This window comes from Aythya ferina (assembly GCF_964211825.1).
Source record: "Aythya ferina genome assembly, chromosome: 2".
Lineage (NCBI taxonomy): Eukaryota > Metazoa > Chordata > Aves > Anseriformes > Anatidae > Aythya > Aythya ferina.
Genome location: NC_140297.1, coordinates 92,701,654 through 92,726,456, shown reverse-complemented (window position 1 = coordinate 92,726,456; position 24,803 = coordinate 92,701,654). Strand labels below are relative to the sequence as shown.

Genomic DNA, 24,803 nt, shown 5'->3' with positions numbered 1-24,803 from the left:
GCTAAATGGGATCAAGTTTAAATATAGAACCAAAACATGTCTTTCTATAAAGGCCTCTCAAAATATGCCATCTAAGGAAACTGTAAGAGGAGAAGAATCTCTGTGGCCTGCACATATGGATGAAAAAGGTGCAACAGGCATGCATGAAATGAACGTAAAGGGCTTAGTATTTTTCAAAAAAATTGCTTCTGTGGTAAAACACACAGGTGGTTCAGAATGTTGCAAAGGAAGCAGTCTTATAAAAGCTGTTTATAATTTCATCTGCAGCTTATTTTTAGAGATCATTTCACGATAGCGAAGTAAAGCGTTGCAATCCTTCTGTGAGCGTCATAACTTGCCTCTGAAATAAGTTCCAAGTCTCTTTTTTTTTTTTTAATTATCGCATGTTCTGAAACAGTGCTATATGCAAGATAAGAATTCTTTATTCCCAGGTTTAATCAGTTCTGTGTCTGAAAACAGGAATGTTGGAACTGATACATACATGAAAATTGCTTGACCTTTGGTACACAGTAAGAAATAGTAGATACAGTATCTGCTTAGTATTGATTTGTCCTTCCTAAAGGTCACCAGCTGGAGAGGCAGAGAGGAGTGACATCTGAGCCCTGCATGCTGTCCTCCTTAATGATACCTATCCACTTGAAAACCTTGTTTCAAAACGAGGATGGTTCAGCCCTTTTGCATGCCTGTTTTCTAAGGCCACGTTCAAAGGCTGCTTTTCCTGGTCCAGCAATTCAGCTGCCAGGGCAAGCCTGAAATAACACAGGCAGCGGGGTCGGAAGGAAAGGCTGCTCACAAGAATGACTCCGTGTATGGCGAATGGATGTGCCATTCGAAGATAATTATGAATAATGAAAAGCTTTTTGTGGAAGAGTGGGATAATAGCCAAGCGAGGTGATCATTTTCCTGATGATTCATATAACAATTTTACATAGTCGTGCAATGAAATGATCCCAGCGTGCCCGCACTGAGTGGCTGCAGGACCAGTACCTGACTCCGTGCTCTGTTACGCACTGAGTGACAGCTGATCATGGGCTTCAGCAGAGGAGCTGTCTTCTTTTCTGTTCGGCAACACCTATCCTTTCATGCAATCTATTTTTTTCTTCATAGGACTAAAAGAAAAAAAGGTATTGGAATAGATAGTAAACATAAATTAAAAGCATAAAGACAAGGACTTCATTTTATAAACAGGATCTTCTAGGAGTCGATCCATTACTTTTAGTAATGGATCCTATACAAGGTAGTAAAAGGGTAGCAGGTACTGTTATTTTTGGGATGAGTTTAAAAAAAAAAAACACTGAAATCTGTCTGCTTTACTTTGTAACTTTACTTCTGGACTTTTCATCTCTATTTTTGTAAATTATCTGTTAACTTGATCGGCTGAAGCTGTAGAAAGGAACTTGTTAATATTCTCTATTACTCTTCTGGTAGTCAGCTTTATACCTCTGTTGTTTGTAGGAAGAGATTGCAGTAAATAAAATCTGTGCATTCGTGGTGATGTTCTTTGAGTAATCCTTATTGCAAAGAGTGCCAAATCTGGAATGCTTTAATGAAAGAAAAAAAGTACTTCAGTAAAATGAAATAAAATCTGGAGGTCAAGATTGCTAGTGTGTGAACACACAATTTGTTAGTTAACCCTGGGTAATCCTGAGTTTAATTTGGATGGGTGGATAGTGGGTGTTTTGCAGAGATGTTTGAAAAAGGATGGATGTGACCTTTTATTAGTTTTCTCCCCTTCTCAGAAAAAAACCCTCATGAATCTGCTTTTATAGTGTGGCTGTGATGAAGACGCGATGGAGAATGAGTTTAGAAGTGATCTTCCTGTGCCATTGCTTTCTAAACAGCATTCAGAGTGTAGGGAATGGCACAGGCTTACTTGGACTCAGGCCACCATGTTTATTCATGTTCTGTAAGCGTGCAAAGCCTCGCTGTGTATTCAGTCTGCTCGTTTGGCAGGGACCTGATGGCTTCTGTGACTGCTGGAGAGCCTGCTAGAGGGAACCGGGGCTGTTGAACAAGATGCTGCGATTGGAATAACGCGCCTTGTTAAAAATAGTGAAATTTCCTCAATGCAAATTCCATTTTTCCGTTCTTTTTATCTTCTTGTCTCTTTTCAGAGTTTGTGTGGAGGCTTTTTCCTCCTTAGACTGCACAATACTTGTAGAAGAAATACAGTAATTGCATCCTGAGAAGCAGGATAGTGAGACACCTTTCTGTGACTCTTCTGGTAACACTGGTGCCTTGGCTGTTTATAGTGAGTAGTAGCATAGTCCTGTCAAGCTGTTGTGAACCCTAGCAGTTGTAATGCCTCTCTGCCAGCTCCTGAGGAATCTGACAACTTCGTTACCGGCCAAGATGATCGTTTGTATTTTAAACAAAGCTTTTGGAAGACCTGATGCTTAGAACAAAAGTATTTTCTTCCATCCTGTGTGTGCGCTTCTCGTGCTAGAGAATTTTGTTTTGACTTCAGTAGACTCTGTTTCTCCTCATAAGTTATACAGCATTCAAGGTGTGCTCCATTTGCTTCAGGTAAAGTTGAGGAGTCTTGAATGCCAACTTGAGTTATGTATGTTGTCCAAAATTCGGCTGGTATTTTTTTCTCATGTCTACTTTTTTGAAGATTGTGGACGCTTTCTGTTTTGCTCCTCCATCTGAAATTTATTCAATGATATGCTACCACGAAGTGCACAACTGATGACAGTGTAACAGAAGAGTTTAACATACGCTGCTTATACCTTATGTTACCTTTAACATCATCACCCTGGGAAAGATTAATCCATCTATGCTTTTTAGAAGCACAGAGGTAATTTATTACTGCACCTTTTTATGTAGTCTCTAAAGATTTTTCTGTGAAGTTAGCAAACCCAGTACTGAGCTCTGTTTTGAATCTTTTTCATTTCACTCGTAAAGCAATCTAAATACTTCATCTGTTGATATAATTAAGCTGTTGAAAAGATGCTATGGCATTCCCAAGGGTTCCCCTGGTGGCATCTGTGCCTCAATGAATCTGAAATTCCCGGTATCACTTCTGTTGAGAGGCAGTGCTTTTTGCCCTTGTCCTTATACCTGCTGCAGTTCAACCATCAGGCTCAAGTCCTCAGAAAGCAATCAGCATTTGCATGGTGAGTTTTTTTCCCCATCCAAAAGCTTGTGAATTCTGGCTCTACTTACTGTTCTATTTCCTCAGCTTTTTGATACAGTTTTTGTTGCACATCATGATCCTGTCTTGACTTTTTAGGTAACTTTAAACTCCACTGAAATAGTTTCAGTATAAAGTTCACCCAAGTCAATAGTTACCAGTGTGGATTATATTTTTTGTCCTGCAGAGTCTAGATAGTTCATGGTATATTATTTATATTTTTCATATATGTGTATATATTTCTGAACAATTCGCACACTTCTGATGTTCTGAATGTAGTTAGTGATATATTCAGGAAATTATGTTATCATTTTTCTCCAGCAGCAGATATGATTTGCAAGTAGTGGTAGCTTTGGGGGCAGGTGACTCTGCAGTGTTTTGGTGATTTCATTACATTTTTCTTCTCTCAGTTGTTATACAGACTGAGAATTATCTTCTGTCCCTGTTACATCAGATGTAACTGCAGCCTTCTTCTCATCTCTAATAATGCCATTAGCTTTTATGCATTGTTCCAGGCTGTCTGTGGCTCATCCAGTCCTCTTACAGACGTAGGAAATACATTTGCTTTGCCAGACAACCGCATGCCTTTAGCTCTCTCCTTCTCTAATGAGCAGGTTATTTACAGCACCCATGCTAGAGGCTGTAGTCCTAATGCTGCTTTTTCTGTTTTGCTGCCCTTTGCAACCTGCTGTCTTGCTGAAATTCTCAGTTAATATCCTTTGTCTGTTAGCAATTGTTGCCTTGCCTTTTTTCCTCTGCTCGGCACCGAGAACCCGTTTGGGCACAGGCGGATGCCAGCTAGCTGCCTTCAGTAGGTATGTACAGCTTGTTTCTGAGGGCATTGCTGCCCTGGTGCAAATTGGAGCCTTTCTGTTTAGAAGGCAGGGCAGCTGCTCAGCTTCCAAACAGAGCAATGTGTTAAATACGAGGGGAAGCAGTGCCAGTGCATCTATCACAGCAGCTGAATTGAGCAGAAGAAACAGGATAAGCAGGATACAGGCACAAGGGAACAGTGACAGGCAAAGGGTAATGATCTGCAAGCTGGCCTCCTTAGCACAAGCAGGTATGAAACAAGAGTGTGAGGGCCCAGTAAGGTTTTTAGGGTGCCAGGCTTTAGGGAAACCAGGTCAAGTGCACATCCCATCTGGTACAGTTCAATAGTATAGAAACGTACATGACCATCAGGCGTTTTGAGTCTAATCTCCAGCAATTACAGCGTACTTTTCATCTACCATTGAATTGTACCAAATGGGAAAGCTGGAAACATCCCTTCTTCCCCTGGCTCAGGAGAAGCCAGTGATCTTTTGTTTCTGTTACCTTTTGTGGTGGTCTTTTCTTCCATTAATACCTTCTCATGTGTTTATGTAGAGCGAGGCTTTTACCCATTTGCTTGTTTTCGTAGGTTGAAGTGCAGCTCTTCTAGACTCTTCTTCCGAGGTGTGTTCCTCATCCCTAGCCCCAGCCCCATTGACCCCATCTCTGAGCTTCTTTTGCGTTGCCTTCATCTTCCAGAAACACATAGCTAGAATTGAATGGAGTCACTGAAATAAGTCCTGCAGTACGGCAACCAAAGGTGTGGTAACTGGGATGGAATAACGAATTATTTAAATGGGTATGAAATGTTGTGGGTGCTAGAAGACAAAATTATCGTAAAAACAAGGAAATAGCCCAGGTATTTCAAATGAATAGAGGAAACCTGCAGGCACAATGAATTTTCAGGATGAAAGGAAGAACATCTTTGTAGGGATTCTTCTAGAGTTCAATACATTTGTTGGAAATTGACATTTCCTGTTTGTTTTTCTTCTGAAATTTCATGCTAGGTTGAAAGTGATAATGTGATCCATAAATTGGTTGATACTGATATGAATGGACCAAAAACGAAAGAAGACTGTGAGATTTTGTACTGATAGGTATTGCACAGGAGACCAGATTGACTTGAAGGAGAGAAAATTATTCAATTAATGCGGTCACTTTGAGCATCTAGTCCTTTGAAGTTAAATGCGCTAGCTTACATTGGCAGACAACATGCAGAGATGAGTGCCTAAAATTCACGTAGACCTTTGTAATATGCACTGGCAATATTAATGAGTTCCTTCTAACTGTATTTATTCTTGCTTTTATTTGTCTGCCTGTTTCATCTATTTAAGTTTCTCACCTATTTTAAACTTTGTTTCTGATATGAAGGTTGTAAGTGAAGATAATGTCCTTGAAAATAAAGGGTACCTTTAAGAAGCAGCGTGAACCATATTAAGATACGGGAATATGCAAGATAAATGAAGCAAGAGTTTAAACAAGACTGTCTCCTTTCTGTTAAGGTGAATAACCTCTAGTGATTCCAGGTCTAATTTACTGGATTTTACTAGTATATTAGCTATGTGTCAAGGCAGAAGAAAATTGCATCATTAGTATTATTGAGTGCCAGCTCAATAGCATGTTGCTAATGCTTTAGAATTTATTGCAAGCTTTTGGATAGTGAAACTGTTTAGAGGGGTGCTACGTGCATGTTTGGGATTTTATGAAGACTCCACGGGCTTGTAATGAATACAGTGTTCAGAGTCAATAGTGTTCAAAAGAGCTTTTCAGCACCCAGGCTTTTCTTAGCCATTCTCTTTTCATTTGTCTGTCTTTACCTTTTTAAAGGTGTTTAGTTTTTCACTATGCTTTTTGCACAATACCTGTCATGCAATAAAAGAGGTTTTAGAGATACGAATCGCATATTTAGAAAATCTGTCAAAATTCACAGACCAGATTTTTCTCCCTGGTCCCATAATCTCGTGTGTGGTGCCCCATTCAGATATGTTTGAGAGTGCTGGCTCTCTGCTGATTGATTCGTTCACACTTCATACCTGCTGCAAAACTCTATTCACCCGCTTTCCATGGCAAGTTCTTAGCAAGGGGAAGAAAATTAGATCTGCCTGACAGGAAGAACTTGTCTGAAGATACTTACAATTGTGCCTTAAATTTATAATAGCTGAAGGTTTGTTACATTTCACACAGATCCTTCTTCAGGTGGAAAGTCAAAACTTGAATCCAAAATACTCTATTAGACTAGAAGCTACTCTGCTAGCTGTGCAGTGCTGGAAGTCCTGCAGTTCCACACTGACAGGCTCCACATTCCAAAGTTCCCTGTATAAGCTCATTGGGAAGTGTCTGTCTGGCCTTCCACTAGCTGAAGAGTATATATATATGATTTTTATGTGTGCCAAAATGCTTAAGGTGAACTCCGTTATTATCATATGCACAGTTTAATACTATAATGTAGAATGTTTTTAATAAAATAGGATTTGTTTTCACCCTTGCAAAATGTATTTATGGGTGGTTTCGACCACTTAATTTTTGTCTGCAATCTCATAAGTGCATTTACAATAATTATTTCATTTTGTTGGTGTTTTGCCCGTGCTACAAGGGGATTGTTTCAGTATTGTTGTCCATGGCTGACATAGTTGATCAGAGGAGGCTGGAAGGCTTTGCCCCAGGTTTTCCTGGGGCAAACTGGTTTTCCCAGTAGCACTTCCTAGCTGCCTTGAATGGATGTCTTGGTAGGATGATCTTGAGGTCTCTTCCAACCTAGAAATTCTGTGATTCTGATTCTGTGGGATGCTGTTGCTTCGCTTTAGGTCTCCCCCTTTCTCTCTTGGGTGGGAGAAAGGTTTAACATGTACCAGTCTCACAGACCACGTTCTGGGCTGCATGCATAGTCAGAGGGCAGTGCATGAGGGTAAATTTCTCTCTAATCAGTGAGAAATCCACTGCTGAAGTCCCTTTTCTTGCTCTGTGTGTTATATTCCAGTAACAAGTATAATAACTGATTCATTTCTGACAGGAGATTAAAATAACCTGATGTATTCGTGCCTCTAAAATACAGGCCAGAAAGTTCTGTAGTTTTTCGGCACCTTGGGCCACACTTGTTAAAACATAAAATGAAGGATATGTAATTCAGCTCACAATAGCAGATCAAATACAAAAGACTTCATCTGAAAAAGTGTAAACCATTTGGGTTTATCTGACCATGTTTGCCTGTTTAAACACCTAAATGGGATGGGATTGCTATAGCAAATAGTACTGTCGTTTAACGTTTGTAATGAACTTCAAAACGAGCTTGATGAAGTATGCTTTTAGTATAAATTGGAGTTAAGCTGCAGTGCCAAAATGTGATATTATAGGTGGTATCCGTAACAATGAAGTGCAAATGAAATTCTGCCTGCTTTTAATTAAATAAGCACACACTCCACTGAGTTTTGGAAATTTAATTCTCTTAATCTGAAGTCTCAGGCCCTGAACAGCTATTGTAATTTTAAAGATAGTGCCGATATGTTTCAAGGCTGTTTATACTTAACAAAATACTCATGGTGTTTTCCTTTGTAAATCTGGGGTCCTTTTGATTTCTTCTGGTGTTTTCTTCTGTCGTGTGAAAAAGAGCTAAGATAACCTTCTTGTGTGTAACCATGGCAGTCAGAGCTGTAACTACAAGTATTAACAAAAGGACTAAAGCCTGTCGATTCTGGTGTTTCTGCTGAGAGGCTCTTGGTTGTGGTTGTCTTCTGTAAAAAGCCTGGTGAAATGTGTTGCCGTACATGAGGAAGGTGTGTCTGGTGCTTGAGAGCTGTTGTAGGGCTTCCAAAATGGTGAAGGATTGACCAAAAATTCCTTGCTTGGCAGGGGACCTGCTGTTTTTATACCATGTGGCCTTGGTAAGGGGCCGAAAAGCCAGATGGCTGAAGATGCTCCTATGGTCAGGTCTTAAGGCTTGGAGGAAAGATTCTCCTCATGAAGAGACTTCTACTAGACATAACAAATTTACATGTACCAGCACCAACGACTTCATTTTCAGTGTTGCAGAGAGACCTTAAAGGTTGGATGTGGTGCCTGGTTTAGTGGGTGACATTGGTGGTAGGGGGATGGTTGGACCAGATGGTCTCAGAGGTCTTTTCCAATCTGAATGATTCTCTGATTCTATGACCTGCACAGCTGACTGAATAGGAAAAAAAAACACCAACAACAAAGCAACAACAACTACAAAAACTGTCAACATTGATAATGATACTGTACTTGTGTATCTTTTGGGAGAAATTACGTGCCTTTTGGGAGAAATTAGTGTGTGCTTCATCCTTTCCCAATCTAACTTCATTTTCATGATTCAAGTTACTACAAACTAAAACAAAGATGATTATTAATTCTATTTTACAAAGGTATGTGATTTGAAGTAAGGTCTGGTTAACCAGCTAATATGTAAAATGCATCAAGCAATGATGTTTCGTGAGTTTGTTGTACTCAAATTCAAATGATTTGATGGTGGTTTTTGCATCCAGAAGCCTGTAAAAACTTTTTCAGGGCCTTATGCAAGAGGTGGCAATCGTCCTGAAAATGTTTGTATGTAGCTTATATGTTTTGGAGTTACCTCAGATGTATTTTTACAGCCTAAAGTATTTTTTTTTTGACCTTCATTATAAGTAATTTAAAAACAGTGGCATATAACATTTTCAATGTCACTCAAATGACTTTCATTTTTAAGACCAATTGAGGTTTACTTGCAATGAATTTGAGTTCACAAACCACTTAAGCCATTACTGTAGCAGAAGCACTCTGCCTTTAGGGTGTACTTGTATTTAGCAGAATTGCATTTTGTACCTGTACAGTGAAATTCCCCATATCAAACTGAAACAAAATAAATTGAAGTGAAATACTCATTTTTGTTCTCTGTTTCTACATGGGAGAATTTTGCTGCTGCTGGCGTGGCTGTGTTCCTGACCCACGGAGTAGCTATGACAGCAGAATTAGGTAAATACAGAATTAAATATTTGAGGAAACTATATGCAACATAACTTCTCAAGAAATCAGAGTTATAGTGTGCAATTAACAGCTTAATGGACCTTTACCTCTTCTAGCAGCTTTTTTTAAATGAGACAGATTGCTTGGCAATGTTTAATAAAAAGTTTGATTACATACAATGTGTAAAATGAAGACTTTAAAATTAAGCATATTCAGAAGTAATTTCTCTCAAGCACACGTAGGTGGCTAGAAAAAGAGAGCATGTGTGAACTTGATAACTTGGAATATAATTACTGAGGTGCAAAGCACATTGTAAGTCATTTAAAATTTGTGAATGACAAATTCACAAATTTTTTTCGCTCTTTGGGACGGTTCAACCACGGTAAAATATAAACGTTGCTAAGCTTGTTTTTACAACCACAGTGAAAGAAATTGCCCTGGTGAGAAAAAGTTTTTGGCATATGACAGGGCAGGAAAATGGCCATGTCCAAAAGCACTGCAGCCAGACTCACCTCAGTTTGTAATAATGCCTGTGCTGTGTGGCATGTGAGGTCTCCACAAGGCTGGTGTCCTGCTTCCAAAGGTGGGTATGTAAGATGGCAAGAGGAACGTGCCCTTCTCTCTGTGCTATGAGCTGAGGTGGATGCTCAGATTGGGCTGGCACTGAGTCATAGATCTGGGGCTGGGAAGCCCGGGATCCTGGGTATTGCTTGATAGAGAGCAACTTTCAGAACATGGTTAGTGGTGTCAGGGAGAGTCGTGGTGGATGGCATTTGGCTGTATGTGACTTTCAGCCTAGCAGTGACTTTGGTCTAGCACAACCCTGTCACCCAGGAAAAGCTATTGATTTAATGTAAAGAAGAAAATGAGAATCTTAAATTCTTCCTAGGAAATTGTTAGAAGATTATTATGGTGTTATGCAACGTTTTAGGGTCTGTTAGACCTATTAGGAAATGAATACGTATTCCTCTGGTGCCTTGCTAGCCCCACTGCTACTGAATTTTCTGAGCTTGAAGTGTTTATAGATTGATAAGCACAATCTGTTAGATGCTAATGGTACTTATTTGCTTATTTATGTAAGTAATTTTAAATGGAACCTCTTACCATTGTACTAGGTGCTTTGCAGAAAAATTAAAAACATAAATTACATAAGCTACCTGCAGCGGGTAGAGTAAGCCAGGGCTTCTAAGAAAAGTGACCACTAAAGCACATAGCTGAGTTATCTGCAATAAAACTAAGGACAGAGAAAGATGCAAGTCAGATAAGGAGAACTTTTTATTTTTGCATCAATAGGATACACAATTAAATGATGGGTTTGTATACTGTATTCTAGGTTTCTGCAGCAGTTCGTTCCAGGCTGAAAAAATGAATGAATTGGAAACAGGGTTCTGGTAAATTTGATCATGTTTTCTGTGTTTCTTCCCCTTTCCCTTAACCGCTTTGCTCTAGATACTTGCTCACAGGTTTATCTGCTGATGTAATAAAAACATGAAGGGAGCATTATGTTTTCCTTCTGCTACTGTGGGCAGGTGCAAATGACGACAGGAAAGAACATTGCAACACCGAGCAACATTGAATGCAGAACCATATTTTTGTGAGCTGTTCTACCTGTGCAGTCCCTGTGATGTGGGCAGAAGGCGGGTATTGTGAAGGAAACAAACAAACAAACACAGTAAGATTGAATCTGGGGGTGGTAGGCTGCTGAAGAAGAAAACTGGTCTCTACATACACAATTTGTCTGTAATTCTTTGGAGCAGACTGAGATGAGAGGCCCTAGAAACATCTTGACACCCCGGAGTCCTCTTATGCAGCTGCCATGATTTTATTTTATATTTTTCTTCACTCCTGTAGCCCACTCTTTAAGATTTTTTCTAAGAAATTCTGTTTGAGAAGTTTCTCAGTTTCAGGTTTTTTTTTCAGCTTTTTGCTGCTGAGCTCTATATTTTAGGACTTTTTGGCCTTTTTTTTTAATCTCCTCAAACTTTCTTGCATAGGATAAGACCAATCTCTTATTTGTCCAGGGAAGAGTTGTACTTTAAGGAGAAAGAAGTGTGGTGGACATTCTTCACTGCTTCCTATGATCTTCAATTTTTTTTTCCCGTTTGTTTCATATTCAAAGTGTTATTTTGTCATTTTGTAGGCTGGATTGGTTTTACCTGGATATTCTTACTCCTAAGCTCCTTTTCTGTGATTTCACTGGCAGCTGCAGCACTTGGAGACATACTTAAAAACAGCTGTGTGACCTCGCTTATGTCCTGTCCTTGCCTACGTAAAATAGACCTTGAAATCAGCCCTGATGATTCTGAATATCTTCTAGAAAAGCAGCAGTCCCTTACTTCTAGCCACGTGCCTGCCTTGAGAATATTTGAAAGGGATGCTGTGGACATTGGAATTGTGTAATGGCAGCAAGCTTTTAAAAATACTCTGCATTAAATAAACTGGTAACCAAATAATAACAAAAGAAACCCAAACTACATGACAGTATTTAAGATTCCTACATCTGTGTGGGACTCTGGTCCTGTAGCTGGGCCTGTGTCTTCTGTCTGTGCAAAGAGATTTGGCCTCTGTCTTGTTCAACAAGAGGGAAGCTCCTTGCGCTGACTGTGAAATTAAAACTTGAGGTTGTGGGTGCTAAAACCCGCGGCTGGGACTTCTGCTCCCAAGAGGGAACCTGGCACGGTAGCTGTAAATATTATTAACCTCCGTGATACTACTGGGATTTCTGCAATATCTCTCTTTTTGTTTTTCAAAGCTTCTGGATTGACAGCACTACTGAAGACTATAGTAGGTTTCTTAGTAGGCTGGAATGGGCATTTTGATTCCCTGCCTGGTACCTGTGTATGTATGGCTTGGCTGCCACAGAGGGCATTCTTCATAGCAGCAGCCTGCCCACTTTTCCCCCAACCAGAGGTACTTTGGTCTCTTTAAGCTTCAGCTGATTGAGCCAGCAAGTTTTTCAGTGTACCAGTTTACAGTTTAGTATCTCTGAGACCTCTTCCCATCAGTCACATTGATTTGAAATTTGACAGCATCCTCAGGAGGAGTAGAGGGTAGAGATGCTACCAGGTGTTGTGTGGTAGTGTAAAGTTACCCCTTCCACATCCCTAAAGAAGCTAAAATTATCTCTGGGTTTTGGCTGTATAATCCTCTGAGTTTTTACTGTCACAATACACTTGTCTGAGCAGCATGGAGAGGTTGCACCAGCAACAGAGTTGAGGTTAGATCATCGGAGGGAACCAGATGTGAGAAGTAGAAAAATATAATGCAGATCATATGTATGTACGTCTAGCAGAGGTCCCCAAAATACTTTCCTAAGCAGACTTTTCTGCCTGATTTGGGCCCAGGGTTTGAACCTTTCTTTTTTCCCCAAGGATTCCACTAACCATTGGTCAAGAGAATTGATCCCTAAAATACTGCTTTGATCAATGGATGTTATATGGGAAACAACTGCAAAGTCAGGGAGGAAGGTAGATGCACATTTTCTCTATCTCTTACCTAGATTGTATCATATTGGAGTTACATGAGCTTCCTGGTCTGATAAGGGAAAAAGTCAGTCTCTTGCATGATAAACTATGTAGTTTCTTTTTTTGATGGGGGTTCAGCTGGTCTGTTTATTCATTTTGCCTGTCTTAAAGAGTTTGGTTTTATCCTATGTCAGACATGGAAATGAAAATCATAAGAACTCGTGGGTTCAAGAAAGAGCTGTGAAGTTGGTTTTTTTTTTTTTGTTTGTTTGTTTGTTTGTTTTTGCTCTGGTAACTGCAAAGGCCCAGAATGCTGCCTGGAAGACCTTCCACCTTGCATCTGTTGCAGTATCAGGCTTAGCCTGCTCTCTGCCCAAGTCCCTAGAATTGGTTTCTTGCCAAGCACAGGAAGATGTGCACGGTTGTAAAATATTGAAGCCTCTGAATGTACCTAATATATAAAGGTGTTTTAGTAGTGGATACGTAAATTGATATGGTGCCTGGGTTTTTATCCAGTAAGAATCAATATAAACCTGTCTTCCTTTTGTCACTGATTCTGAATTTAATTTTCTATACATAAGCATCTTAAATTGATTGCACAATACAAATGTCTTGCAGCTTTGAGCACAAATGATTGGATTGTAGCAATTGATCTGCTTACATTATTTGATAATAGCTGCAAGCCTTTGTATTTAATTCATGAAGGATCCACATTCTTTATGAGAAAAGTTCCTTCAGATTTTATGGTTTGTTCTATACACACAAAGCTACAGAATCTGTACTGCCGTAAGTGGCCTCTAATTCCTTTGGAAAACTTGTGTGTTGAGTTGTCAATATTTATTTGTTTATGTACCCACTGTAGTTTAAACGTGCTGTAAGGGGTGGGGGGACTGCTTTGGCACTGGGATCTGTGTAGATGTCATGCAGTGGATTCTTCCCCATAGTATGGGAGCATGTGTTGCTAGTACTAAACGTATACTTAGATCCTTTTCCTATGGTCTCCCTATCTTTCATAAGGTCTGTGAACCAACAACGGGTTTCTTTTTGCAGATCTGAAGCCATAAGAGATTTTATGAATGATAACTATTATTCCTATTTAAGTGAAAATGCCTTATTCTTACCATAATGAAGAAAGAAAGAAATATCACATGCCAAATGAATGTGCACTATATGCATGATCTGAAAATGCTTCCACTTCCCTGTTCTTGTACAATATTTGAGTTTATTTGAAAAATGAGGAAGACAGGGAAAAAATGTTTAGCCTTGTGGAACAGTGCTAGAGTGTCTGGTTAATTATACCTGGAAGCTTGTTGCTATCTGAAGTGTGCTAAAGTCAATCAGTTCTTTTCAGAAGATTTTCTGGGAGCCACTGAGGGTCATGGATGTGAGGGGGTGGAGAATCCTCAGCTTTCAAAGCAGATTTTGCAGTGTAAACAGAAGACAATCCCATCAAAAGTAAGTGTGTCCTTTTTTCTTCTGCTTACAGAGTTTCAGGGACAGGGGACTGGGGGAGTCCTGTAGGTTCTCCAAGAGCTGTAGCTAATTCATCACTGAATCTCACATACCGTTTTGGCATTGTTGGGGCTTGTATCTCAGCGACAAAAGATGTTCTAAAATCAGCATTGCCAAAATCTCTGCCTTGCTGTTCTCATCATTAAATGCACGTATGTTATAGGACGGACTGTCCTTGACTCGGGTACATTAGCATTCCCTTAACACTCGATATTTTAAGGTAGACAGTGATGGAAGAGGGGGAATGCTGTGTTTTTTTCCTTGTAGTTTGCAGATGGGCAAGTATGGTACAGGAAAGTAAAATGACTTGCTCAAGATCACTCAATTAATTAATATATGAAGTAGATCCATAGATCTCCCAAGTCCCCCTCAGTAGCTGAATCTCCAGGCAGTGTTTTGTCTTGTGCAGTGTGAATATATGCACAAAAGTAATTCTCTTTAATCAACATCACATTCAATATACAACAATATCTGCACTACTTCTTCTTTTCCATTGTTGTTGAATTTTAATATCAGTTTTTGATAGCCGGAGAAACCTTCCTGTGGACAAAGAAGAGACAAGGTCTTCCTTATTCCTTCTTTGTTGTAGTTTCTGGGCACTTAGCATCCTTCCCATCCCACTGTAGCCTGTCGGTACTTTCAGAGCTGCTGATTGTACCTGTTCACACCATTACCTGGGTAGCAGTAGCAGCAGAAATCTGGTAGTTTTGGCACTCCCTAAAGGCTTTTGGGTTGTGTCTTTCTCTTCTCTTTAGATACCCCTGCGTAAGTCTGTAAGTATATGTTTATGTATAGATATGCATAGAAATTACCAGGGAACTCATACAGTGTAGTTATATATTTGATACTTATATTGATAGCCAACATTACCCCAATTTACAAGAAGGGTAGGAGAGAAGAATCTGAAGATTACAGACATTTTAAAATAACCTCAATACCTGGAAAAAAATAGGGGAAGGTTATCCTGGGAACTATTGAAAGACAAAGGAGAAAGCAGTCATCATGCCCGGCCAGCATGGGTTCATGAAAGGAAAGTCCTGTCTCACCCATTTGATCTCCCTCTGTGATACCATCACCCACTTAGTGGATGAAGGGAGGACAATGGGTGTTGTTTTTTCTGAGTGTCCATAAGGCCTTTGATGCTGTCTGGCACAGTATTCTCCTTAACAAATTGTCCAACTCTTCGCTACAAGGGGTTATAGTGAATGAGGCTGCCTCTAGCTGGTGGCAGGTCACTCTAGTGATGTTCCCCAGGGCTCAATTTTGGGACCAGTTCTGTTCAATATTTTTATCAATGAGGTAGATGCAGGAATGGGATGCATCCTTCGTAAAATTGCTGACGATACTCAACTGGGAGGTGCTGCTGACCCTCTTACAGGACAGGAGGCCTTGCAGAGGTGCTCATCTTTTCTCCCTGGTATCTTGTGACAGGATGCATGGCAATCACTGAAAGCTGTGTTAGGGGAGGTGCAGACTACACCTGAGGAAAAACTTCCTTACTAAGAAGGTAGTTAGACACTATAAGAGGATTCCTAGAGAGGTGGTTGATACCCCATGCCTGTCTGTATTTAAGAAGCATTTGAATAACAAGGCCTTGCGGTAACTAAACATCCTTGCCCAGATTTTACTTCTCCCTCCAAATCTTGAAAGATTTTAAAACAGAAAAGAAACATTGTTTGGATCAATGGAAATGATTTGACTTTGACCATTTTTGTCACCTTAAAAGTTGAACCAGAAGATCGTAATTTTTCATTCATGAAAGTCAAAGCATTCCCTGCTGTCTCTCCAGACAGACTTTGACCTTTCACAGCGCTATGGCTAGATGGAAATAAGCCTTTTGTGAACTTCCCTACCTCTTTTGCACACAGAGCCTGCAGCAAACCTACCCATTACTTGCTGATGTTTTTGTGTGTGCCTTTGTGAGGACCCAGTGTGCAAGTGTGTGCTTATCTGCCATCACCTACCTGAAATGCGAAAGGCATTAATGTAAAGGACTTTTTTTCCCCATCAGAACATTCAAAAATGAAATTCAGCTGATGATACGATTAAATGCTGCTGTTTCTGTGGAAATGGAATTCATTTTGTCAAATGCTTATGTTGGGGAGTTAATACTTCTTGTGTGACAAGCCAACATACTTGGGCATAAAGTACTGAAAACCTGTTAATTAAACTGGTCACATAATTTTGGCACTATTTGTGTCCTAGTCAATCAGTTCTGTTTGCTAATTTTAACTATCTCAAATAGAGATTTATGTCTAAGGTAGGTGGGATAAGTCACGTTAATTACATGTAGTTTTAGTGCAAAAGCAGGATGGTAGGGAAAAGAATGGTGGTAAGAAAGGTGTGGGTGTTGTTTTTTTTCTTTTTTTTTTTTTTTTCCAGAAAGGATTAAACAAGAGCAATATTGATAGCTGTTACGACTGCTGTGATTCTGAAAGTGGAAGAAATAATCATAGTGTAGAAACCTGAGTGGAGCAGTGACTTACATAAAGCAATCTACACCATAGAAAAGCAGGAAAATGTTATAGAGTCTTTGGTGTGAGTCCCACCTGGGTTTGTCAGAAGCAGTCATCCCAGCACAGCTGGGGCACCCTTTGGTCAGGGATCAAAGCTGGCTAACTCACTGCCGTCAGTGAGAACTCTAAGAAGGTGGTAGGTTTTGGGGTCGGTGGGGGAGGAGAGGGATAAACCAGTGCTGGGTTTCGTCACTGTATTTCTTTCTTCCATCGGTGAGGCAGTGAGTTTCCCATGATCTTCAGGTCAGTATAAACAATTGTGGTATGTGTGACTGGAGACAATATATAACAAATGCTCTGGCCTTTGCAAATTATATAACTAGCATGTTATTTAATTTGGATTTCAACCTTAAATAAATAAATACAAACTATTTTATTCACAGAAAGCAGGCATGACAAGGAACGTGCAGAAGTAGAATTTTGTTCCACTTCACAAACTTACTTAAAGCTTACTTTTGCAGAGGTTGTAAAATAACTGATAAAATTTCTCAATTATGTTTTAAGTAGTTGGTAGGAAAATACAGTGTTAGCATCCATACCTCTTCTGAATAAATGAAAATGAGAAGAGCTCTTATTTGCAGAAGTCAGTGCATTGCTGTCTGTGCTGTAGCCCCTTTAGGGGAGATCAAGTGATGCTAGCAGCATACCTGTGTGTTTCACAGCCTATTCTTTAGCTTCTTTTCAATTTACAGGTTTTTTTTTGAATGACTTCAATACATTGGAGAAATAAAACTACATGAGTGCATGGTAGTAAAAACTTGTTTTCTATAATCAGACTAGAATAAGGCAGATACAGAGTCATCTTTATGCACAGTTCAGTATTGCTGTAGAGAGTTTAGGATACATTAAAATGAATTCTTCCCTTGAGAGAATATGCCAGCCATTTCCTTAATGGTGTTTTAAGAGGAGGCTAAAGGCTGTTTTGCAGTTATCCATAGCTGTAAAAACCATGAAATGGTGAAACTTTTGCACTAGCTTTCAATGGTGGAAGCTGAACTGTAGTGTTGAAAGCTATGCCAAGCGGTCTGCTGGCTCACTTAAGATATTCACTAATGCCTTCCTCATTGCAAGGCTAGAGCAAGCTGGTGTGAGAAGGAGGAAAGATAAATTCACCTGTACTAGAGCTCCCAACATCACTTTTAGGGCTGCGTCCCAACCCGACAGTCAAACAAGGAGAGCTGCAGCTGAATCTTTCATTAGCAAAGGACAGTTGTCTTATCAGAAGCAAAGAAATTGACGTAAGTAATGAATAATTTTCTTCTTTGTGCTTGGCTCTATTTAAAAAGTGAAGAGTAAAGTTTATTTTCTGAGAGGTCTAGGAGGGAGATTTATAAAGGGCATATATTTCTCACTAAGAAAACTTATTAAAACAAAATATTAGGCAAGCAAGCGTGAAGGAGCCCCAGCTGCAGAGGTGAAAAATAGAGCAGGAAATGTTGCAAGGAGTTACTCCTTCCTCTGGCGTTGTGCCTTAGCACCAGGCAGGTTTGTGCATCTGAGAGTGAGCCTCCCTTGTGCATCGCAGAGTTAAACTCAGCCACGAGACAGCTACTCATGTGTCAGTTGCATCATTACTACATTTAATGCATCTTAAAACGTAAAGCAGGAGTGTACGTCAGTGAATAATAAGTACTGGAGAGGGAGGGGAATGTGTAGGTTGTGGTCTTTTTAGCAGTGTGAGGTGTTCTCCTGGTTGAAAAGTGTGGTAATGGAAGAGTGCAGTCCAGGAGCACTGATGGGGATCCACAATCAAGAATATTCAAAGTACCACAAGTGAGACTATTCCAAGTACAGGCTGGGGTAAGTCTGAAGTTAAGTCTCAAAGCAGAAATGCAGCACTCTACATGTGATGTACTCAGCACAGCAGCACAAATGAAATACAGCATGTTCTAATTCAGAAAGCGTGCACTTCAGCCAGTGTCTGAAATTAAATCCTGTTAGGTTAAATTCTCAACACCTGGGTAACTGTTGTGATGTACTGTTAAAACACTATCTTGTTATATTCTTAAATGAGGTCTCCATACTGAAGCAACCTTGCTTTTTATAGTTTGCTGGCTAAAACTTTTGAGTGCTCTGTTTCTTCACTTTTCAAGATATTGCTGTTAAGTTGTCCCTTAAATGTATCACAAGATACCCCACTGATTATTATTGTATTAATAATACATCTTCAAGGTTTGCAGTTTGTAGGCTTGCGTATGTAACTTTGTAGCGTTCCAGGTATTACAGACATACTGTGACATTTTGACTGGCAAGGTTAAAACATTCATTATATTAGAAGTTAGTGAGCTAATCATAGATTGGGAGTTTGCAAGAATTAGGATTCTTGCTAATATGCTGAATTTTTGTAGCTTTTTGCAGTCTTTCTCCCCACGTAGAATGTGGAGATAATATCAGATTGGAAATAAGATCGGATTGAGTTACACAGGTGTTCTGCAGCTTAGTAAGAGGATACTTGTTATTTTCTTAAGATTATTTGAATGGAAAATAATTTATTGGAACAAATTGTTTTAGAAAAAAATCAGGCCTTAATTTTAGAAATACGTGCATCCAAACTGTTACGTTCAATGTTATAGATTGAGTGTATCTTTTATCTCTGGACAGTTCAAAGACAGGATTACAGGATGACATTTTTTTTAGAAAAAATATCTCAGGTTTATACAAGTAGCACAGACTCCTTTTGATGGTTTGCTGTGAGATAGATGTTGCTAAAATCCTGCAAGGTCTGTGAACAAGTGCAGTTAACAAGGCCTAAGGTGTCAGTATTCAGAATTGCAAAGTCATTTGAGAGTCTGCTAAATCATTGTAAAATGTCAGGCATACAGCTGAGGATTAAGCTCTGTTTATATTGATGCTTCTGTTGCTCTTACTTCTGAAATGTTGGGAAGGGAGAGGAGGGGTTCACAGTCAGTAATGCTTTTGCCTTCATGGAAGGCCCTCTGCAGTACTTGCTTGTAGTGAGTAAAGATGAGTGGTGATGAAATGAAGCATTTCTTTTCCCCATCTGTGAAATTTTGCACTGTTTCCAGGCCTCAGAAAAAAAAAGGGGGGGGACCCCACTGATCCCACTCTCCTGTATGTGTATAAATTCATTGTTTGTAAGGAGTTTGCCAGCTTACAGTGGTGCTGACTGGGAGGATCAGTCTTGTTACTTGTGCTGCTGAAATGTGTTACATATTTTGTTGTTGGTACTGATAACAGGAAAAAAAAAAAATAGAAAGGCCCCCTGCTTTTTTCTTTTTCCCCTTGTGTGGGGAGGGTACATAGCCAGGAGTTTTCTGTGAAAACCTGGGATTGTGACAAGCAATAGAAGTTAATAATTGCCAACCACACTGCAAGTTACAATGGCTTGTTTGCAAGCTGTTCGACATTGTGACCTGGGCATTGTGGTCTTGGCAATGCGGTGAGGTCCGGGTTTTGTCACTGTGATCTCTTGTACCTTGATTTCAATCAGTGATAGTCCATTGCCTGGATTTGCATTTTTCTTCTTACATGTTCTTCTACCTCAAAGGGTTAAGTGAGGCAGCTTGCATTGATAATTTCTAAATAATTTAAGTCTGATTGCACACATTGTGAAAAATGATGGGTTTTAAATTACACACATTTGGAAATAATTTCTCCAACACACAGATGGCTTGGATAGACAAAAAGAAAAAGTGAACCTAATAACTTATTGAAGAGGAAACTGTGTACACTACCATTCTGACATTTATGTAGCTTGGTGGGGGACTCGAAATGTGTCATTTAAAATGCCCAGGCTTTATACAGTTCAAAAGTGTTCATTCTCCTGTGAAGCTCAAGGAAGTTTATAGCAGTTAGCTTGGCATCTGTACTGAGAGATACATGAAAGATACAATCAGTAAAGTATGAAAGGTTAGCAACTTTGTTAATGCAAACCAACACGATTTCACAGAAAACAGATCTTATTTGGCTGAGATCATTTTCTGAGTTTAATTGGTATAAATAGCTCTTGACATAGTAGACTTCTGATAGGCATTTGACTTAGCACTGAACAGCACTTTCATGTCTTTATTTGTTTTAAAGGTTCTGTGCCCAAAGAGGAAGAGCAGATTTTCCTTCTAGAGAATAAAGATCTATAATTTGGAGTGAGTGACTCCAAAAGATTTGAGATGCATGAAAATAACTGACATATGCTGCACTTTTGCTGCTAGCACATACAAACAGAGGGATTTTAATCAAAAGGGATTGCTCAGCCAGTTGAGGAGAACTGTCATGTGTATAAGGCAGAAAGAAAGGATGCAGGTAAAAAGTACAGCCCAAATTTTTATTTGTTTGCTTTCAGTGTAGCAGTCAAATAGCAGCAAAGGAAGTTGAGTTTACAAAATATGAGGGGGTCTCTCATATTTGATATGAGATGCAAATATATAATATCAGATGCAAAGGTACTGTGATCGGAACTAGAATATGCTAAAACTTCTATAAACAGTGGTGAAGGTACTCCCACAGAACATGTACATTTATAAAACATATTTTCTAAGATACAGGGGCACCTTAGACACCCTGACAGATTATGTAATGTTTGCTTTCACTAATAGTTCCCACTGAAATCAATAAAAATGCATATAGAGCAAGATAATACTCGGTTAAAGCTAGGGTGTCTTAACCCAAACCAGTACAAATATTTGCCAGATGAAGCAGTGGAATGTACAAAGCTTATTTGTAAGTTTACCAGAAAGGTTGAGGTCTACTTAAGCCATGAGTGTTTGTTTTTTTTTCCCCTTGGCAAAAGAAACCATATTTCATAATCATTCTTCTTTCTCAGTTCTTTCTTTCAGTGTTGATAAGGACTGTATGTAGAAACATTCCACGATATGAGAGTCAACCCTCTGAAACTATTTAATGGTATTCTCACGTGGTCACCAATAAGTAATCTTTTTTTCACTGGGAGAGATACCCTGTGTCTGTTGCTGAAGGATTAATGTATTCCGAAAGTTGAGGAAAGATTCTGGATTTAGTAAGGCTGTCTGCAGCTGGCTGTTTACAGTGGAAAAAGGAAAAAAAAAAAAAAAAAAGGTGACCACTGAATGCCCTGTGGCGTTCTGTGCCTCCTGACAAGTTGTATTTTTTAATGCCTTGGAGATCTTCACAACTTGCTCTTCTCTCACATGATGTACCTCTGAGACTTGCAGCTTGACCTGACTTGCTTTTTAATAGAGAAGAAATAAATGAGTAGAAAAATGACACCCTCAAACCATTATTTAAGACCCCAAGAACCCCACAGATCTTTCCTTTGCATAAAAGATGACAGATCACAGTGCAACAGTGCATTATTAGGAAATATTTTTTTCTTTTAGCCAGCTATAAGCAAAAAGATTTTCTCACGTTTTATCTGTAACAAACTGATGAAACTGTATCTCTATGGGTAGCTTAATGAAATAAATCAAGATACAAAGAGGACATTGGCTAGGAAAGGGGGCATGAGTTGTATTTGAATTTCAGTCCATTTTGAGTTTCACTGGTTTGGAGCAGAAAGTTAAGAGAGGTCAAAAGTTGCATCAGTGCAAATGAAGAGGATCCATATTCATGAAGATCTTTCTGTTTTCTAATGAGGTCTACTTACAAGAGATAGGTTTGGTAGTTTCCACCTTACGTGGCATTTGTTTTACATGTTGTGAAAATCACCGTTCTTCTTTTGCTGTTGCATGAGGAACTATAATTAACGTCTCTTGACACCTGAGGCTGACTCCCATTATTTCAGCTGGAGTGTAAAACATCTTTCTGACTGTATGTAGGCACGTCTGCTCAGGATGACACAGGGCTTCCATCTTTTCAAAAGAATTTTTATTTCTGCTATATTTAGCATCCTGTAGTTCAGTTGGAAGGGGCCTGCAAAGATCACCGAGTCCAAATGCTGCTATTTGGGAACAGTGATTTAGAAATTCATGTCTGGTCACAGCCATTGTACGTGTAATTCATTGTCTGAGTAACAAAGAGAAGATGAAAATAACTTTGAGATTTGAAGAGCTAGCTTTGTGGCTTGCCTGTATCATGAGATTACATTATATTTGTATGTACAGTTGTTTATTTACAGTTAATGCAGCAATCTGTTAGTGCAGGCAACAGATACATCTCCATCTTCACGGAACACTGAAACCTAATTGCCAGTAATTAGAGTATTAGATGTTGAAAAGTGCTCTATTTTCACTGAGCTGGAAATAAGAGTTTGAAGTTACAGGCAACACTTTTGGTTAAAAGCAATTGTTTTTCTGCACCTGAAGTGGATATCATGACAATTTCCTCACTTTTCACAATGATCTAATTAGGGATTTAGAGTTCTTATTAATTTGGGGTTAATAAAAGCCTTCTTTTGTCAGTCCATGGACTTCAGTGAAGTTTGGTTCAAGTTAAGGACAGAAATCAGTGCCACTATTCTTACTGATTTAATAGATGTTGCCTTGCACCTGTTTATAGGAGCACAATCTTTTTGCAAAGAGGAAAGGATTTATATACATATCCTCCTTGACCTTATCTTAACATTTACTATAATTTACAAGCTACAAGATATTGGTGGTGTTCTTAGAGGCTTTTACATATTGATCACTTCCAGAGCACATTTCTGAGTTTCTATCCAATTGAAGTCAATGCATCTTGTCTAGTTTTTGTCACTTGCTAGTACTTTAATTATCTACAAGCAAGTCAAATTGATTACACAATATAAAAGCCTTACAGCTTTGAAGCAAAATGACTGAGCCGTTAGATTTGGCCAGGATAACTATCAATGCTGGTGGCAAAATATAACAATCTATTAATATTTTTGATTGGAAAGCTCTACTTTTAATAATTTGAAAGGACTTTATATAGCTGTAGGTTAAAATCCATCAGAAGAGTGAAAATCATTGTTGGGGGTTAGGATGTTAAGATCTTCTGTTCCAGGTTCTGTTCACATACATGTCTTCCTTATATTTTGGATGTAAAGAATACGGTCTTATATTTTGGTCCCTTATTTCAACTTTCTTGGTTATTGATGGGGGACAGTTTAAGGTTGGGTCATAAAAAGAGCATAACATCTATGTATTAAATACTTGTCTATGTAAAGGGTTGAATTAACTCTTCTTGCAAATAAGGAGTGGAGAGTATGACTTGCATACATTGCATGTACATGCACACCTTGTATGAACTTTAGTAGTCAACCCTTCAGCCAAGTAGAGAAAGATTGTATCTGTTACCCCTAAGAAGACATTTCACTGCTCCTTATTTCGTGTTTCTTTGGATTTAAAGTGAAAAAGAAGCCTGAACATACCAAAAGGAGAGAGATAATAAAGGACTTTTAAAACGCCAGTGCAGCAGAATGAAGGCTATTCCAGGGGGAAGCAGAATCAAAAGAAGGAAGGAGAACTCTTGGTTAGGTAACAGATGTTTTCCCTTAAGACTTGTGATGGAATGGACACTAGAGGGGGGAAAAATCTAACGAACAGCAAAATTTCCCTTCGTTTTCTTTTTCCTTCTACTCCCAGTGTGGGAACAGTATGTCTAAAGATGTGTGACAAGAACTGTCACCTTCTTTGCTATTGAAACAGGAATGAAGAAAACAATTAATTTCCAATTTCCATGTAGGAAGAGAGGAAATGCTCCTATTAATCAGAAGACTACAGATATCAAGGGACACTCCGGTGCTAGTACTATGCATTTAGTTGAATCTCCTTCAAAGTGGGCATTGAACTAGCTAATATTGCTAGTTTTCTCCTTTCTGTTGCTGCAAGCAAGAATTGAAGAATTGGTAAAGACTTTTCAGAGTACTCGCTGAAGTAGGATATTGGTAGAACAGCATTAGAGATTTATCTACATGTTTGTGTAGTGCAAGCTGGTTACAAATGTAATGTACTTTTGGTACCTGACTAGTTCATGTGCTTGTTCTTGGGTTTCCCTTACACAGGCATCCCTTGCACTTAATTCAGTTCCTGCCTAAGGTCAGGCTGTGCACTGACTTATAGGATAATTGCATAAATCCATTCAACACACAGTAACAGACTTTGACATTTGGCTGGCACAGATGTTTTTCAAAAGGACGTTGCCGACACATCAGTCAGATTCCATGTGATAAATACATTGTTTCCAATATTTGAAAAATCAGCGATTTATCAGAACAAAAGGTCACTACTGAGTCAGGCATATATCCCTGAGTGCACGTCTTTTTCCTTTTTTTCATTTCCTCATTTCCTATAGCAGCAGCTAGGTAATGCAGCAGTAAGCTGGGAGCCAAATTTGCCCTTTGACACAGAGCTACTTTGGTTAGAAGCCGCTGGGAGCCATATGCTTCTGAAGTTAAAACACGTTTCTTTATGTTTATGCTGTTCTAATGTAGGCTGAGCTCCTGCAGTCATTTATGCCGTAAAATTTCCCATCTACTCCAGCAGCAGCATGAGGATCAGCAGTGGCAATTTTCTCTTA

At 39.2% G+C, this 24,803-nt stretch overlaps 1 protein-coding gene across 6 annotated transcripts in view; it reads left to right on the top strand.

The window, feature by feature from the left end:
* The window catches only part of MOCOS (molybdenum cofactor sulfurase), a 274,042-nt gene that overhangs the window by 84,635 nt on the left and 164,604 nt on the right, over nt 1–24,803 (top strand). The window contains exon 1 of one of the 6 annotated variants that reach the window (XM_084508999.1): nt 16,589–16,640. The exons of the other annotated variants lie outside the window; for them this stretch is intronic. Within the exon in view, the coding sequence (XP_084365125.1) occupies nt 16,630–16,640 (11 nt within the window). The 5' untranslated portion in view covers nt 16,589–16,629. Of the gene's footprint in view, nt 1–16,588; nt 16,641–24,803 lie in introns of those variants that run through there. 6 annotated transcript variants of the gene reach the window in all.